This window comes from Lycorma delicatula, chromosome 1 (genome assembly GCF_047948215.1).
Source record: "Lycorma delicatula isolate Av1 chromosome 1, ASM4794821v1, whole genome shotgun sequence".
Lineage (NCBI taxonomy): Eukaryota > Metazoa > Arthropoda > Insecta > Hemiptera > Fulgoridae > Lycorma > Lycorma delicatula.
The window spans coordinates 166,746,983-166,764,483 of record NC_134455.1 but is presented as its reverse complement, the minus strand read 5'-3'; the positions used below and the strand labels follow the sequence as shown (position 1 = coordinate 166,764,483).

The following is a 17,501-nucleotide window of genomic DNA, read 5'->3' as shown; positions in this document are numbered from 1 at the left end:
GAAGGGCTCTCTGAATCATTACTATCATATTGATTAACAGGTATTGTTATCAAGTACAAAGCCAATAGATTCATTGGCTCCAGTTCTCCGTGATTCAGAAAAAACTACTTCAGTTCCAGTGAGTAGCTAATGTTTGCTTAAGTTATTTATCAGTCCACCGTCATCTTCATCTGAGTGTACCACTGGATCAGGTGGTTCAGTGAATATAGATTCAACAGGAGGAATAAGAACATCATCATTTTCTAGTATCATCAATATTTCATTCATGTTCAGAGACCTGAAACTTCCATTGCAAATCAGTTTTGCGTACTGTTTTGTAAAAAAGAAATTAACAATAACTAAGTTATTTTGTAAATAATCTAGGAAAGATTTTCCCAGATATTTTTAAATGGTGGCATTATGGTAGAAATATTCAAAAATTCAGGTTACAAAGTTTTTTAGTGTAGTATTTTCTTTGTGTTATTAGACACAATAGCTCTGATATTCTGTGATATCTAATTATTATTTTTATCTATGGCAATTGAAAAACTTAAAAGAGAATTTGAAATAAATATCTAAAAAATAAATAAAAAACTAATGACATTAGCTAAATTAGCAGTGTAGGCGCTTAGTGGTGCTGTTTGGCACCTGCTATGAGTTACAGTTAATAAAATAACTATCCGGATTATTGAAAAACTAAAATGCCATATGATTTTTAAGTTCACTAACCAATATACAGAAGTCCCCCTGTTATCCATCCCTCATTTAACTGTTTCTCTGGGAAAACCACCAAACCATCTAAAATTATTGTTTAACCGCTCTTTGGTTAAATGACCCTCTATTTTTTTTTTATAAAATAATCAATTTTTCAACTTATATTTTATAATTTAGTTTATATGATTTAATGTAATTAGGCCCTCTATACAGTACAATACTTTATTATATATGTGCAATAATAATTAAGCCCATATGCGAAGGAAATATTTTTATGAAATATAGAAGATGCGTAGAATTTATATACTAGATATGACACCATGTTTGACTTGTACATTTCCTCAACAGCCCTAAATATAAGCAAACAATTTACACTGTTATATCTCTCAATAATTTTGCAAAATCGATTCATTAAGTGGATTTATTTAAAAACTTTTTCAGTATGATTATGTCATAACTGCATTATAATCTTGAAGTGAAGACTCATAAAATCATCACATCAGTTGCATTTTGAATGGTGTGATATAAAGTGGTGTCTATAGAGTGAAAAATTATTTTATATAATACATACATATTATAGCATCGTGAAAAATAACCGCCTTTTAAGTAATGGACGTACAGTACAGTGTGTAGAGTATTTTGTTCATTAACATTAAATTTTTATTTAAATTCAGTACAGTACACTAATTTGTAAGATTCCTTTTTTTTTCATCTATTAAGTGTAATGTAATGAATTTCTTATATACTGATAGCTGTAAATGTTTTAGCTTTAGGTAACCTTTAAAATTCTGTATAGTATATTTTTACCTGTACTTACAGTTAAAATTGCAAAAAAAACGTATGGTAGTTTTGATTGAAACGAACGTGAAAGTGTTAGAACAATTAGGTAAAAGTTGATCGGTAAAATCATTGGCATTAGACGTAGGTGTTTGTGAAACAATTATTGTGAAGATTTGAAAAAAACTGTTGAAACATATTGTACACAGCAAGGCAGCCAAGTGGCTATTCAGTCAAGGTGCACCTTAAAAAAAGTGTGTTAGATTTACTAGACAAGGCGCTGTGGATGTGGTTCCTTCAAGAAAGAGAATGAACACCTATTGGTAGACCTCTGTTGAAAGAAAAAGCCATTATTCTGAATGGAAAAAGCGTGATGGAGTCCATACCTAGTATATTTAGCGAATAATTATCTGCTGATCATACCATAGCATAAAGATTTATCAACTTCAGGAAAAAATCATTGATGAAGAAAAACTTAATTTAGAACAACTGTTTAATTTTGATGCAAAGGGGCTTGTATATAAATCGCTGCAAGTAAAACAATGACCATTGGAGGTGAACATGCTGCTTCAGGACATAAAAAATCAAAAGACTAGGTAACTATAGCTGTCTGCAATAATGCAAGTGGGACTACCACTTTTTTAGTAGGAAAGTCTAATAATCTGAGAACGCTGAAAAACATATATAAAAAGACGTTACTGGTGCATTATACAGCACAAAAAATGCACAGATGATTGCTTTGTTATTTAAAGAATGGTTTCATCACAAATTCGTTCTTGAAGTAAAACAACTAAGAAAATTAAACCTAAAAAAGATGTGCTATTCCTAGACAATGTTTATGTCATCCTTTTTCTGATGAGCTTACAGAAGTCAACATTAGGGCTCCGTTTCTACTGCCTAATGAAACATCCTTGAGCCAGTCTATGGACCAAGGATCTTTTAGTTTTAATAGGGTTAATTATACACAAGTATTTTTTTATTTTTGCTTGATAAACTCACCATATAAGCTAAAGCTTGTTCTTGGAGTATGGAAATAGAAATTTTTTGCGTAGAATATGAAAAATGCCATGCTATTGTTACAGTATTAGTACAAAAGCTTAAATATTGGTTAGTACCGTACAAAAGATACCACCTACAGTATCTTTTTCATGAAAAAAATTTCTTTGGTTTAATAGACTTTTTCACTTAACCGACTACTCATCAATCTCAACTAAGTCAGTTAACAAGGGGATTACTTTACTATAATAACACATTTGGAAGAAAAAAATTATAAAAAGTGACAAGGAAATTTCATTACTTACCTTGATGAATTTTTCATTATAACTAGAGTACAACATGAAGTCACCAAAACAAAACATACAGTCACACTAACTGGCATATCCAAAATAATAATGGTTTTACTCGCTGTTACCAACCTTACAAAACATGAAAATTGTATTTTACTAACTTGGAAATTAAGGCTCATAGAGAACAAAGAATTTCCGTTGCCGTTTGGCACCTCTAGATGTTAATGGGTTAAGAATCAAATTATAATGTATATCATTTCAAGTAAACCAAGAAACACCTTGAGTAGACTCTTGCTACATGAAATTATAAAATCAGATGGTATTTAATGGAAGACTGGTTTAAATCAAAACTAGACTGGTTTAACTCAAAACAAATTTAATTTTCTAAATTTCTTCGCTGGTAGTGCTGGAAGAATACAGCACCTATCAGTATAGAGAGAAGAGTACGTAGTTTTTGAATTTAAATGATTTTCTACCTAAATAGGACTCTAAAAGGTATCCAAATAAAGAGGTAACTACAAATTTCCAAATTTGATCAATTTTTTATATTTCAAATCATTGGTAATCTAATTAAAAGGGGAGATGATATATTAATTTTGTGGCTGACCCTTGCTGGGTTTTAGGATTAAAAATTTGTGATAATTGTATGTGTTTATAAAGTAAAGTTTTGTTTAACTATATTTAAAAAATTTTTTTTTTCATACATTCGCTTGATCTTTATGAATTTTGATAAATCTGTAATCTGAATTTTAAATCTAGATATAGCATTGTTTATACAACTTACTTTTTGTTACTAAAGAATTATTAAAAATCTTTTTACAGCTACTTTTATCTCAATGTCCTTGGAAGGAGTATAAATCAGATAGTGGTAAGACATATTATCACAATGTTACTACAAAAGAATCAAGGTGGACAATACCAAAAGAACTTGAGGAGCTGAAAGCAAAACTGACTACTGAAGAACCTAACACCACGTAATTTTGCTTTTTTTTTATTTCGATTTTTATAAAAACAACATTTTAACCCAACGTATTATCATTAACACATGTCCGATCAGAAGTACAGAGGACAGCCCTGTTATCTAATTAGTTATAATTAGATTTTTTAGATTATTATGCAATAAACATAATTTACTTTATTTAAGCTAATTTTAATACATTGAAGATAAGACAGTGATCTTGACCAAGTCCAATTCAGACTAATTGAAAAAATTGTTAACTCCCTAAAAACAGATTATTCCCTAGGCGACAGAGATCTTACAGGTACTATATCTTAGATGTTTGGGAAAGTCCAAAGTAATAAGATATAATCCTATCTAAATTACTGTCTTATGTACTGCTGTTTATAAAATGAGATGTAACTGGCCAATTACTGTTCATGAGGTAGAGCCTTTGGTTCAGGGTTTAACTATACAGGTCATTTTTTTAAAATCGTTATGAAGAGAAACATAGCATAATCATGTTTATTAGTATTGATTAATATGAACTAAGTGTACTTAAAAGGTAAAGTTTAAGGAATACATTTAAAATTAAATTATATTATATAATCTTTAATTCTGTTTTACAGGTCAACAGATTCATCTCATATTGGCATTCCTATTCCTGCAGGTGTGTATTATAATAGAGATAATTGTTAAAAAATATTAATTTCTGTATATTATACCCCTCACAATGATTGAACATGTACTATGTTATTGGATTTGGCATGTTATCTGTTTACTTATTGTAATCACTCACTTTTTCAGTTATTAATCTTGCTACTGTAATTCAGTCAGCTTCCTTTAACAAAAAAAAGATTCAAATGCTAAAACTAACTATTATTAACATTGTACTCTTAACTTATGACCATCAGGTTATAACTTCTTATCTAAGAATCCGTGCTACCAGATTCACGTGTAGAATAATGACAATTTGTTTATGTTTTTATTAAAAATGATCACCAGTTGAAATTAATTACATCATCTTTAGCCCCATTTGTCCAGTAAATAGTAAATTTTTTCAGATTTTTTCTTGTTTGCAGCATCTAATAACCTGTTTCACCTTACCTATATCATTAGTATACCATCCATGAAAGCTTTCCCTCATCCAGCCAGTCAACTGAAAAAGTGTCTGTAGCTGATATCCTAAATAGTCTGATAATGATGAGCTGGTGTGTACATGAATCTGATAGTCTACCTTGATTTGGTTTTCTGCAGCAACTTCTATTACTTCAGTGGACTTTCTCTACATAATTTGTCTTCATGATACTGTTCTCTTTAAACTTTTGTTCCATAGATTTTCTTAACAATGTAACTTTCCATTCGCGTTTCAGAGGCTTTCCCGGATTCTGATAGAAAATTGTTCTTTTCATCAAGAATTTAATGACTATTTGCCGTCTCTACTTCATGTTCATAATTACAAAACATGTAGAATTAAAGATGTTGTACATGTAAAATTGTTAAAAAATTAAATTAATTGTAAAGTAAATTAGTAAAGTAATTGTTAAAAGTATTATGTTTGAGGTGGAAAAAAACCCAAACCTCTCTTTCTAGCTAAAAAAGGTGTTTTTTTAATAACTAGAAAAAAAAATTTTTTCAGACGCTACTTCTGTATATTAATAGTCATTCTTCCCCTTGGATCTTTTTTTTTTTAAACAGTTCATGTGTATATTACATTTACAATACAATATTGTATATGACTTTGTAGTGAACATAATTACTTAGAGAAGACATCTCTGACTGGTGCCCAAAGTGTTTTATATATGTAACAGTAATAAAGACTGGATAGATAATTTATTTTGATCAAGTAGATGACATTTATCAGAACTACATCTTTCATTCACCAAGAAGTCAGTCATTACATTTACTACAACATGATACTATTAAAATAATGAACACATATAACATTAAAGATTTTTGAAATCAACTATCAGTATTCCAATATAAAAGGTTATGTTAAATTATGACTAACATAGATATAATAATAATAATAAGTGTTCTGCCCAAAGGCTAATTTTCACATGACCGCCCTCCATTCTGCTCGATTCTATGCCATCGTTTCATTTTATAGTAACTTCCTTCCCTTTTTATATTGTCTACCAGCTTCATTTGTTGCTGACCTTTTCCTTTCCTCCCTGTTACAAATCTCTCCAACGCCATCACCAACAGGCAGTCACGTCTCAGCCAATGCCCCAACCAACTGCATTTTCTTTTTATTATTTTGATAATCACCTTCTCTTCTCCCACTCTATGAAGCACCTCCTCATTTAAACTCTTTCCATCCAGCTGATCTTTTCCATACTCCTCCAAACCCACATTTCAAAGGCCTCCAATCTTCTCTTCTCTCCCTTCCTAATAGTCCATGTCTCTGCTCCATAAAGGGCCACATCCCACACAAAATATTATGCAAAATAAATATAATTTTTTGTGCTATCATATATTATAATAACCTGATAAAGTAAATGTTTCATGTCATTAATAATCTAATTAGAAGTTGATGTATTAATGTGTAATTGATAATATAAACTACTGATAATGCCTATCAGCAGTTTAATTGTTTAAGAGATGTTACAGTATTCTTATCAGCAGTTTCTGAAATGGTTCTTTTGGTTGTTCATATACAAAGTACTTACTAGAGCCCTTCAGATATGTGTTTTTGTAGTTCAGAAAATGATCATAAGTAGTCTTCTTTTGTTACCTTTATCTTGTTTTTTTATTTTTTATTTTAAGGTGGAAATTCATCACAGCATAGTACTCCACCACCTTCTGGAGGTGGTAGCAGTTCTGCTTTAGATCAGGCTATGGCAGCGACACTTGCTGCTATTAACCTTCCAACACCACCTTCAAAAATTGTAGGTATGTAATAAAAATTAACAACAAAATTGTTTAAGTTTTAATAGTCTAAAAAAGACATTTTTAAAAGAATACATTTATTTGATTATTTTTATTTTAGTGTATATATTTATTTTTATGAATACAACTCTATTTAAGAGTAGCTGATTATTTTAATTGCATTTTTTGGCATGTATACCATAATAGAGTTTTTTTTTTACTAAACTTAATTTTTAATAACTGACAAACCAGTATTATATTAAGATTATTTTACATGGTGTTCATAAAGTAACACAAACCATTTGTAAAAGAAACTGTATTTGTTTAATGACAAGAGTAATTTAATTATGTGGAAGAGAAAACTAAGCAGTCTATATTTTTAATTTTTTCCACTTATATGTCACAATACATTTTCAAAATGTCCACCTTGAGTGCTGATGCAAGCATCAATCTGTTTCTTCTTGTTAGAGTTGCTGCCCTGATGTTAGAGATGCTGTACTCTGTATTCTCTTTCAATTCATTTAAAGTTCTGCATAGTTTAGATGAACATTATTCTTGAAAAGAGTACCTTTCAGATGTTACAGTGAATAAAAATCTGGTGGTGCAAGATCTGAGAACCGTGAAGGTCATTGTCTGCAGGAAATTATACCACACTGGCAGTGTGGATGTAGCTCCAATCTTCTGTGTAGTTTTGGTCTTCAATTTCAAGCAGGGCTACAAAATTTAGTGTACTGCAGTTAATATTACTTTGAAAAAATGTATCTGATCACTCTTCATTATAAAATCGCACACAAAACACTAACATTTTGAGATTGCAATATTGGTTATAAATGTGAGAATTCTCAGAACTCCATATTCTATTGTTTTGACTGTTGTATTCAGAAAGATGGAACCAAATTTTATCTGAATAAAATACCATTGTCCAAAAACACAGATACCATCTTGAATTAAATATTTGAACTATGTGCAATTTTAAAATCATCTTTAATTTTCTATAGGTTCATATAGTGTATCTTCAGATAAGTTGTAAATCACATTATATGCTTTGAAAGACAATTTTTTCATAAGTATTGTTATTTTAGAAAGAATGAGTGCATCACATATGGAAATAAGTGGACTTCATTCTATCACACTGTTAATCTGGTAAACAAGGATGTTTTCTAACTGATAAGTTCAAGTTACTTTTAAATAACTGAAATAAAATTATAGAAGTGTGTATCTTCAGTGTCACAGTTATATACATTGCTCCTTTTACCAGTCATATTAAAGTTATGCCCCTGAGGAAGAAGAGAATTTTATTTATTTATACAAATATCTGTAAAGTGAATTTTATTTGTATACATACATACAGAGTGTATCATGATGTTCTAGCATCATAACCTATTCTACTCATGAGAATAATGGAAAAAATGCTTCATTTACGAGTTACAGCTAGTGAAAGATTTCACTTTAATTTCAGCTATCCTGGTAAAATGAAGTCGTGCTAAAATTTTTAGAATGTTAATTTAGGAGCACAATAACTAGTGATTTCTTATGGTTTTTGACCTGAAAAATTCTAATAAAATAGGTCCCAGAACCATTTCTACAATAATCTTTAAGAAATCTGGGGTGAAAGCCAATAAAGTGGGGTAAAGAAACCATTTTTTATGTTTGACATATAATAACTTTGTTAAATGAGTAATAAACATTATACCTTTAAACAAAACTTGTAGAGAATTTAATTCGGATCAAAGTGGTCTAAGATAAGTTAAATAAAACAAAGAAAATTCAGAAAAATTTGAACTTTATTTAAAACAGTGCATTACTAAATTTATCAGAAAAGTTGACAATGTTATTTAATTTAAACAAAAACCAAACTAATTTTTGGTGATATGAAAAATTTGTAAAAATAAAATTTACTATTAAAAATGGAAAAAACCCCTGGAAATTACACAACATTTGTAAATTAAAAATTAAATTAAAATTTAGATAAAATAATTTTATTATTAATGACAGAAATACAATAAATTATTTGAAAAAGTATTTCAAAGTTGGCAATAAAATATCAGCTAATCAACAATATGCAATACTGTATTACTGTTTAAATCATTCTATAAGGTACATTAAGTATATTGGGTACTGTGAACTGTACTGTACTTAGCAAAGGTTTTCTGTGAATTTTGGTTTGAATGTAATCAGTGTGCCATTGAAGTAAAGTCGTACTTATTTACAGCAGAGGAATATGTTGTTATGGTATTCATTTTGGGTGTGTGCAATGATAATGCTACAGCTGCTGCAGTAGAATATGGCATATGTTTTTCAAATCACAAGATTCCAGATCCCTAAACAATTAGCGTGACTTTTCACAATCTTTGGCAGAACGATTTGACCAGAACAATTCTGTTACTGATGAAATTATTATTGATGCACTTCAGCGCAGTCCAGACATCAGTACACAACATCTTTATAAGCAGATTGGAGTTACACAGTCAATGGCTTGGAGGACATTTAAACAAAACAAGTTTTACCCTTATACATAACCAGTTCAACATCTACACCCAGGAGATGGTCCACTTCACTTGGGGTTATGCAATTGATGGCATACTAATCGATAGTTTGTATTTTTGCTTACTGATGAGGTAAATTTCACTTGAGATGGCATCAACAACTTATACAATGAGCATACGTGGGCAGAAGTAAATCATCATGAAATGGTGGAAGGCAATTTTCAACACCGATTTATGTCCTTCTTCACAGTCAGTTTTTTGGACCATTCATATTACCTGACTTCTTAAATGCCGAGGTCTACTTGCACTTTCTTCAAGAAGAATTGTCACAGCTGCTTTAAGATGTTGTTCCACTGCTAAGACACAAAGTATACTTCCAGCATGATGATGCAACTCCCCACTTCTCTTCTGCTGTTTCTACTCGCATAAATCATTTCCCTGAGAAATGGGTCAGTCATGGAGGTCGACATTCCTAGCCACCAAGATCAGGTCAAAAATCATAAGAAATCACTGATTTTGCCCTTGACTTAACGTTCTAAAAATTTCAGTACGACCTCATTTCACCGGGTATCTGAAATCCAAGCAAAATCTTTTACTAGCCATAACTTGCAAATGAAGCATGTAAGGACATATGCTTATATGAATTTTTCCATTATTTTCATGAGTAGAATAGGTTATGAAAGTTTCAGGAAAACCTTGTGGTACATTCTGTATATTTTTTTATTTTTATTTTATGATTTGTTTTTATATTTATTGTTTGATATCTTCTTTTTTAATTTTAAATTACTTTCACAGGTTTTCTCAAAGATCCAAGAACCCAGACTCCTAGATATCCTAAAACTCAGCCTGGTCCTCTTACCTATCTTTCCTGTAAGCTGATCATTGTGTAAAACTAAAATTGTCATGAATAGAGCGTACCTCGCTGATCACAGTTAATGCATTTTTCAGAACTGAACATAAAACAAAAAATTAATAAAAGGTTTAGGAATCTAATTTTTTTTTTGTTTTTAGCAAAATATAATATATTTCAGGATCAAAAGAAAATTAAAATGAACAATAAAAGTGACAGATTTATTCATGTTAAATACAAAAATATATTTTACAAATTTAAACTCATTTTTCAAAAATAAGTATGAAAAAAGAAAGGAGCCAGCAGTGAATTGTATAACTTCCCTGGTTTTGACAATAAAGTTTTGGAATCCATTTTTAATGAATAAGTAATTCAGTCAATTCAATCATTCTAAGCTCTATTTGAAGCGTTATGATAAAATAATTTACTTTTTATTTAAAAACTAACCAAAATTATGAATTTTTTTTACATTTTTTAAAATGCAAAAAAAGTAAATGATTATTTTTATACTTGTGGAGAGCTTAATGAAAGTTTAACAGCGGGACTATTGTTTTGTGTTCTTTAAAATGAAAGAAAAATTTTTTCATGGGGGCTTCTATACTCAAGGAGAAGCAGTCATCCTTAAGCAATAATCTTAAGTGGTGATGATAAATTAAAAAAAAAAGAATATTTTAGAACAGTTAAAAAAATGCAGAGATACATCTGTGATTCTAAATAAACAAAGTTGTAATTTTCTAGGGAGGGTAAGAAAATTTTTGCCAGTTTTTTTTTTAGAAGATATAAAAAGTATAAGGACTATCAAAAAATTAAGATTTTTACATTTTAAATGCAATGAGTAACTTGCATGATGGATTTAAATTTTAAAAAAATTGTTTTTGATACCACAGACCATTGGAGTGGACAAAAACGTTTATAATGATTTGGAGCCCTATTGATGTTGAAAATATAAATTAAAAAAATCCCATTACTTCCCTTATTGAAACAAAATATAGCTAAAAAAAGAAAATATATTTTTTTGGGGAGGGGGTGGTATTTATTAATAAACATTTTTAGTAATTTGTAATCTTAATAAAAAAATTTAACATTTGTAAGAAATATTTTTTCCTATAGTGCTTCAGTAAATATTTGTAATTTCATTTCAGCCATAACACTTCCCACCCCTTTTACCAAGTTTGAAGAAAATTGGTCAATGGGTTCAGATGGATGAGACCAAATACAGGTAAACATACATTACATACACATAAAACAGCCATCTCAAAAATAAATTTTTTAGACTTGTGAGCTCTGGAATAAAAAAATTTTTCCTAGATATTTACAGTTTATTTAATTCTATTTTATTTGTTTAAAAAAAAATAGATGTCTCATCAAGGCACAAATGTAAAAAAGACCAACTTTTTTCGGTAAATTCTAATAAAACTGGAATGTCTGGGGCTATTGGCATAAAATAAAATTTGTGAACAGCGAGGTAGGCTTTAATTTTGATTTTTTTTCTCATGTAGAAGTGTTGTTTTAATAATGTTAGGTTTTAAATATTTATGTTTATATGTTTTTTGACATTGACATTTTTTTTTATAATATTTTTTTTTGTAATTGTTTTATTAATCTGTTTTAATGAAATTAAATGTAAGGATATACATGTATTATGATGGTAGATACTAAAACACAAAATTTGTTACCATATTGTATGCTTTATTTCTATACTTTTGAACTCAAAAGTGGTGAGATTTGGTACACTGCATGTAGTATGTTCATGTACTCCTTACAGTGTTGCTGTTATTACCTGTGGTGTTTATCTAATTGGCATTTACAAGTAGTTATTGTGAAAATAGTTCTACAAGGATTTCAATTATTTAGTCTCTGTTATTTTAATGTTAAAATTAAGACTATAAAAGTTAAATATCACATCAATAAGAATGAAATATTGTCCTAATATTTTTTGTGTTGAGGAGAAAAGTGTATTTTACATATATATATATATATATATATATATATATATATATATATAATGTATATGTATATATATATATATATATATATATATATATATATATATATATATATAAACAGGTGTTTCATCTTTATTCTCCCCAGGCGATTTTCTCATAAAATAAACACAATACATCTAAATAAAATGACCTACACAAAAATTACTCTAATTGGAGGGGGACATCTCATAGTGACCTAGGATTTGATCTTGACTGTTATTTCAATGTTAACATAATTTTTCAAATGGAATGACCTGTTTCTGACCCCACCAATGAAAAGAGCAGAAAATGTTAAATTGAAATATGTGGTCATATTATGACCTTGGACTTTTTTTGTGGATGTTTCATGATTTTCTCGTAAAATACACTCGGTACAAAAAAAATTGAAAACTCATAAATTCAAAACCAAAATTCACAATACAAAATTAAAATAAAACGTATTTATAAAAAAATTTAATTAAATTTTTAACATTTTATAAATTGAAAAGACCAATCAGGATATACAGAATTAGTTAACTGCGTGGATCAACGATAACGATACAGATAAATGGTCAGATGGTTTGCTCTTCATTCAGTTTTCTTTATAAAAATATTTTTATTCAACTTTCACCATCAATGCATGCTGAATGTGATGAATTTGATTAATCACCCCACTGGGGGTGATTAATCAAATTCATCATATAATCTGTATATTTAACATGAATTAGACTTGGCGAGCATAGTTTATGTTTTGCTTAAATTTAAACTTCCTTTTTTTATGAGGGTTTCTCATAATCTGTTTACCTTAGAAATTGGTATTGGGTGATTTTATTTTTAATTTCTAGTTATCGTTTCGACCCCCATCAGAGCTTATTTGTGTTTGTCAACACACACCAGAAACTCCGAATAAGCAAATATTTTGGTCTTTCGCCAACATATTTGGTATGTATCGACATTTACTAGAGAATATTGGCATTCTCTAATTTTGGTCTTTCATGGAAACATATACAAAAATTTAGTATTTCAAATCTTATAATTTTTTTTTTTTTTAATGACCTGTAAGTAACCAAGAATTTTGTTTAATGCTATGCAAACATGATATGTATTTTATTTCATTAATTTTATGCTTCATAATCTACAACAAAAATATAATTGCAGCCAACATATATCAAAAGTCAAATAATTTGTGCTGGTTAGCAGGAGTAAGATAAAAGACTTTTACATAGCGTCAATAACAATATATCGAATACGTAACCAGTACATCAATAAAATAATGATTATCATCATCAAATAAGTTATAACATCAAAAATGTCCAGACCAGATCAGTCCAATCAATCAAGCAAGATTTTTGATAGTAGTTAAAATATCTTTGAAAAGTATATATAGAGATTTCGTTTTTGCTATTTATATGTTTTTTAATTAACTGCTTTGTATCTGAAACATAATCTCTTAAATAATGGTTTTAGATATTTAGAAATACAGATATTGGTGTTTTTAATCATTCAAGCTGGAACATGCACAAACAAAATAACTAAAAAAGTGTAGATAAGTAGTAAAAGGATTTATGGTGTAATTAAGTGATAATTGTAGTGCCCCGAACTCTTTATTTAATGTTTCAGTAGAATATATTCTTTGTTTATTACTGATAATTTTGATTAATGCATTCAAACTTGTATTTAAAAATCTAAAATGACAGTTGTAATCATTAGCCCACAAAATATTACCATATTCAATCACAGATGTAAATCGTCTATATAATATAAAATAATATATATAATTATATATTAACTTAGTAGCCAATCCACAATAATTTGTTTGTAGTACATTTTTATTTTTAAAAAATCCTCAGTATAACAAATTTATAAAAAAAAATCGTGTTTTACATATATAGTTAATTTATTTGTATGTAATTAAATTTTAATTGTCTGTCTAGATTAACACCCAAATAACTATAATCTGAAGCACAATCCAGAATTGCACTATTTTTTAAGCATGGGATAACATAACTGCAATTAAAACTGTAAATCATTACATTTTTTCAATCTCATATTTAAAGCTGTTAAAATGTATATAATCTTAGTGTTTTTTTTTTGCATAAAAGTGTCAAAAAATAACAATCTAAAGAGTTTTTTTTTAAATGTGGGCATTCCATAATTTCCAAAGCTTATTGTGCTTAACAATGTTGCTCCCCTCCAAAATGATAGCTATATCATCAGCAAAATAATAAATATGCCCCTTGACTTTGTTACTTCTCCAGTGTACACATATCACACGCGCACATACACACACATATATATATCGAGAGGTCTAAAGTTCAAGTCCTTGTAAAGGTAGGCTTTTATACCTAAGTAGGAATTTGAGTATTAGATCATGGATAACTGTGTTCTTTGGTGGTTGGGTTTCAATTAACCACACATCTCAGAAATGGTTGACCTGAGACTATACAAGACTACACTTCACTTACACTCATATATATCATTCTCATTCATCCTGTGAAGTAATACCTGATGGTAATTCCCAGAGGCTAAACAGGAAAACAAAAAAAGATTACCTGTCGCAGCTTCACTTAAAAAATACATAATCAGAATTACAAGCATAAATTACCATCACAATGTTGCCAAATCTCATAAAGATTTATTAAGTAGCAGTTGCATAAAACAGCAAAAATGTAAAAAACAATTAATGATTTTACCCTTAAAATATTAAAATTCAAAAAACCTGAAAATGGTTTTTAAGATATTTACCGGAAGAGTATTTGCTAGCCCAAAACAAGTGAATATATAATTTAGTATAGTCAGAGATGGGAAAAATTTGCAATCATTGTTTGAAATATTTTTACCTTTCTTCATTCCTTTCAAGGTCAATTTCAAAAAACTTAAAAATTAATTTTTAGATATTTACAGGAAGACATACCAAAAATCAGTTGCTCACCCTTCCCGTCTAGTCAGAGGGCTCTGCCCCTTGGACCCTGCTTTGTTCTTTACTTATGCTTGTAAGAATAATAATGATAAATAAAATTAAAGCCTATTCAAATTATAAAAAATAACAGTGTAGTGTAATTCCTTCAAAGCAACAGTTTAGTCAGTACTGGACCTGAAACTTTGAGTGACTAATAATTTGGGTTTCAAAACAGTTGGCCTTCATCTTAAAAATATTAGTTATAACTGTACCTGCCCTTCATATTGGTAAAAATGTAGTTTGCCCAGTTCTTTGTGTTACCCAACTAACACCAAAAGGAGATGATTATATTTGGTTTTTTTATTTTCTAATTACTTTTGCGTTTTAGTCAAGTAACTGGAGGCAGGTGCAGCCAGTTGAAGTTACACATACAGTAAAAATGGCTGTATTGGTTGAGCCGCCATGCACTATACACCATCGCACCGCTCTAAAAATTGAAATTTTAAAAAACCAAAAATAGTTTGTTAATATTTATCTCAAGAGTGTGTGCAAGCCCCAATCTAGGGAATATCTAATTTAGTATAGCTGGAAATGAGGAAAATTTGCAATCACTGTTCAAATTTTTTTTTTACGTTTCTTCTCTCCTTTCAAGATTGAATTTCCCAAAATCTGGAAATAAGTTTTTAAATATTTACATGAAAATTACATGCACCAAAAATCAAATTGATATCTTCTTTTGTTGCAAAGAAATTATAAAAAATAACTAGGCTTTAAAAAAATTCAAAATCCATTTAATCCTTTAAACTTGGGGATTTTAAAAGATCTAGAAATTAGTTTTTAGATATTCACGTGAAGATTATACATAATAAAAATCAAGTTAATATCTTCATTTGTTACCAAAAAATTAAAAAAATAGTAACTTGGAATTTCAAAAAGTTCTTTCTTAGTCTGCAATTACACTGCAAGAAGAACATGTATATAAATTTTCATTGATTTATCGTTAATAGTTTTGCTGTGCGTTGATGAATCAGTCAGTCAGTTAAAACAAATTTCTTTATAGGTACAGATATTTATGTATGTAGTGATTCACCAAGACTATAACAAACTTTAAGGACACGTTCTATTGTTAGAAAAAAAAAGAAGAAAGTTCGTATAAACATATGTTCAGGAACATTTCATTAGCAAGTATAGGCTGGCAAACGTTTTTGCCCTGATTTCTGTGCCTTTGGTAAAATTAAGCCTGAGTAATTCTTGGGATCCAAGTTAGGAAATACATTTTTTTGTTTTTATTAAAACTGACCTGTAAAATTGAAAAAATAGGTCCTAGAACTGTAGTTTTTGAAACATCCGTGGTAGAAGAGAAGATATTGGAGTTGAAAAAAACACTATTTTATGTTTGCCATTAAATAAATTTGTTAAATAGGTAATGAACATATAACATTTTTAAACAGATCTTTAGAGAATTTGATTATGAGTAAAATTGTATGAATAAAGTTCACAAAAACTAAATACAAATGTAAGAATTTTGAAGTTTATTAAAAAAAGTGTGTCAGATATTAACTAAGTGTTAAATGAAACAAAATTTTCAATATTTCAAAACAAAAAAATTAAATATTTAAAAATATAGACAATTAAAATTAAAAAAAGGAGAAAGATTAAAAATAACACATCAATAAAACAATTTATTAGACATCTTTAAAGGCAATTAAAAATAAATTTTATTTAAATTTCTTTGAAATAATTTATTTCATAAGTTGACACTGTTAATAATAAAAGGTGATTCCAACAATTACGTTTTTTGTATTGCATTTGAACAGTGATAAACATTTAAGTAAGTAAATGGAATAGTGCATATATGTCATCTTACAATGCCTTTTAAGTTTTCCATTTAAGAATATGCAGACATTACTTTGTTTATGGGTTTTGCAATGGAAATGTTTGAGCTGCACAAATTCCCTAATTCTGAGAATTAGGCATGTAATTCTTTATATCTAGCATTATGAGTCAGAATTTTTTTATTTATTTACCAAAATTTTTGACGTAATATTTTATATTGCTATCATTATAGATATCAATCTGATAATACTTGTAGGGCTAATAACCTACAAAATGTCTCATTTCATGAAAAATAAAGTAACTTTGTTGAAACTATGTTTCATTAAATTTTTTTATTTATTGGCTGTCTTCATTATATAGAAGTTTTTTTTAATTCCATACATATTACATTACAAAACATAAAAGTTATATTTTATTACATTTTAGTAGCTAAAAATATAGAGCATCTTTGGCAAGATTGATCTTATCTTCATTTACTCTGATGGGTAGTTCGTACTTTCTATTACTCAACCCTTTTCATTTTCCTTGAGACTTCCTTTTTATCTGGTGTGGAGGCTAACTGTGCATAGACTCTGGTTTCCTTTTTGGTGGCTGCACAACAAACTTTTATACATAGTTGTGCAACCTAGTTATAAAAGTGAATCTGACTTGTTACAAAAGTGCCTATCTCTCTAAAGCAAGACCTTTAAATGTTTACCACAAAAAATCCAGTAAGCCAATATATCTACAGATATAAGCCAGTAAGTGTTTTTTTTTTAGAAGGTTCAGAGTATTATTAGTTAATGTAAACAGATTTATAACTACAGATTCATTTGAATAGGTGGTTATACCTATGTGTAGTATAAAAACACACTAAACCTGACTTATAGTATGTATACATTACTCTGTTAAATACATGTAGT

The 17,501-nt window shown here is 28.8% G+C and overlaps 1 protein-coding gene across 3 annotated transcripts in view; it reads left to right on the top strand.

Moving 5' to 3' along the window:
• Positions 1-17,501, top strand: part of Prp40 (pre-mRNA processing factor 40) — a 144,097-nt gene that overhangs the window by 19,231 nt on the left and 107,365 nt on the right. For all 3 annotated transcript variants that reach the window (XM_075366985.1, XM_075367003.1, XM_075366996.1), the window contains exons 5-7: positions 3,579-3,730; positions 4,323-4,363; positions 6,463-6,588. In XM_075366985.1, coding sequence (XP_075223100.1) covers positions 3,579-3,730; positions 4,323-4,363; positions 6,463-6,588 — 319 coding nt within the window. The remainder of the gene's footprint in view (positions 1-3,578; positions 3,731-4,322; positions 4,364-6,462; positions 6,589-17,501) is intronic.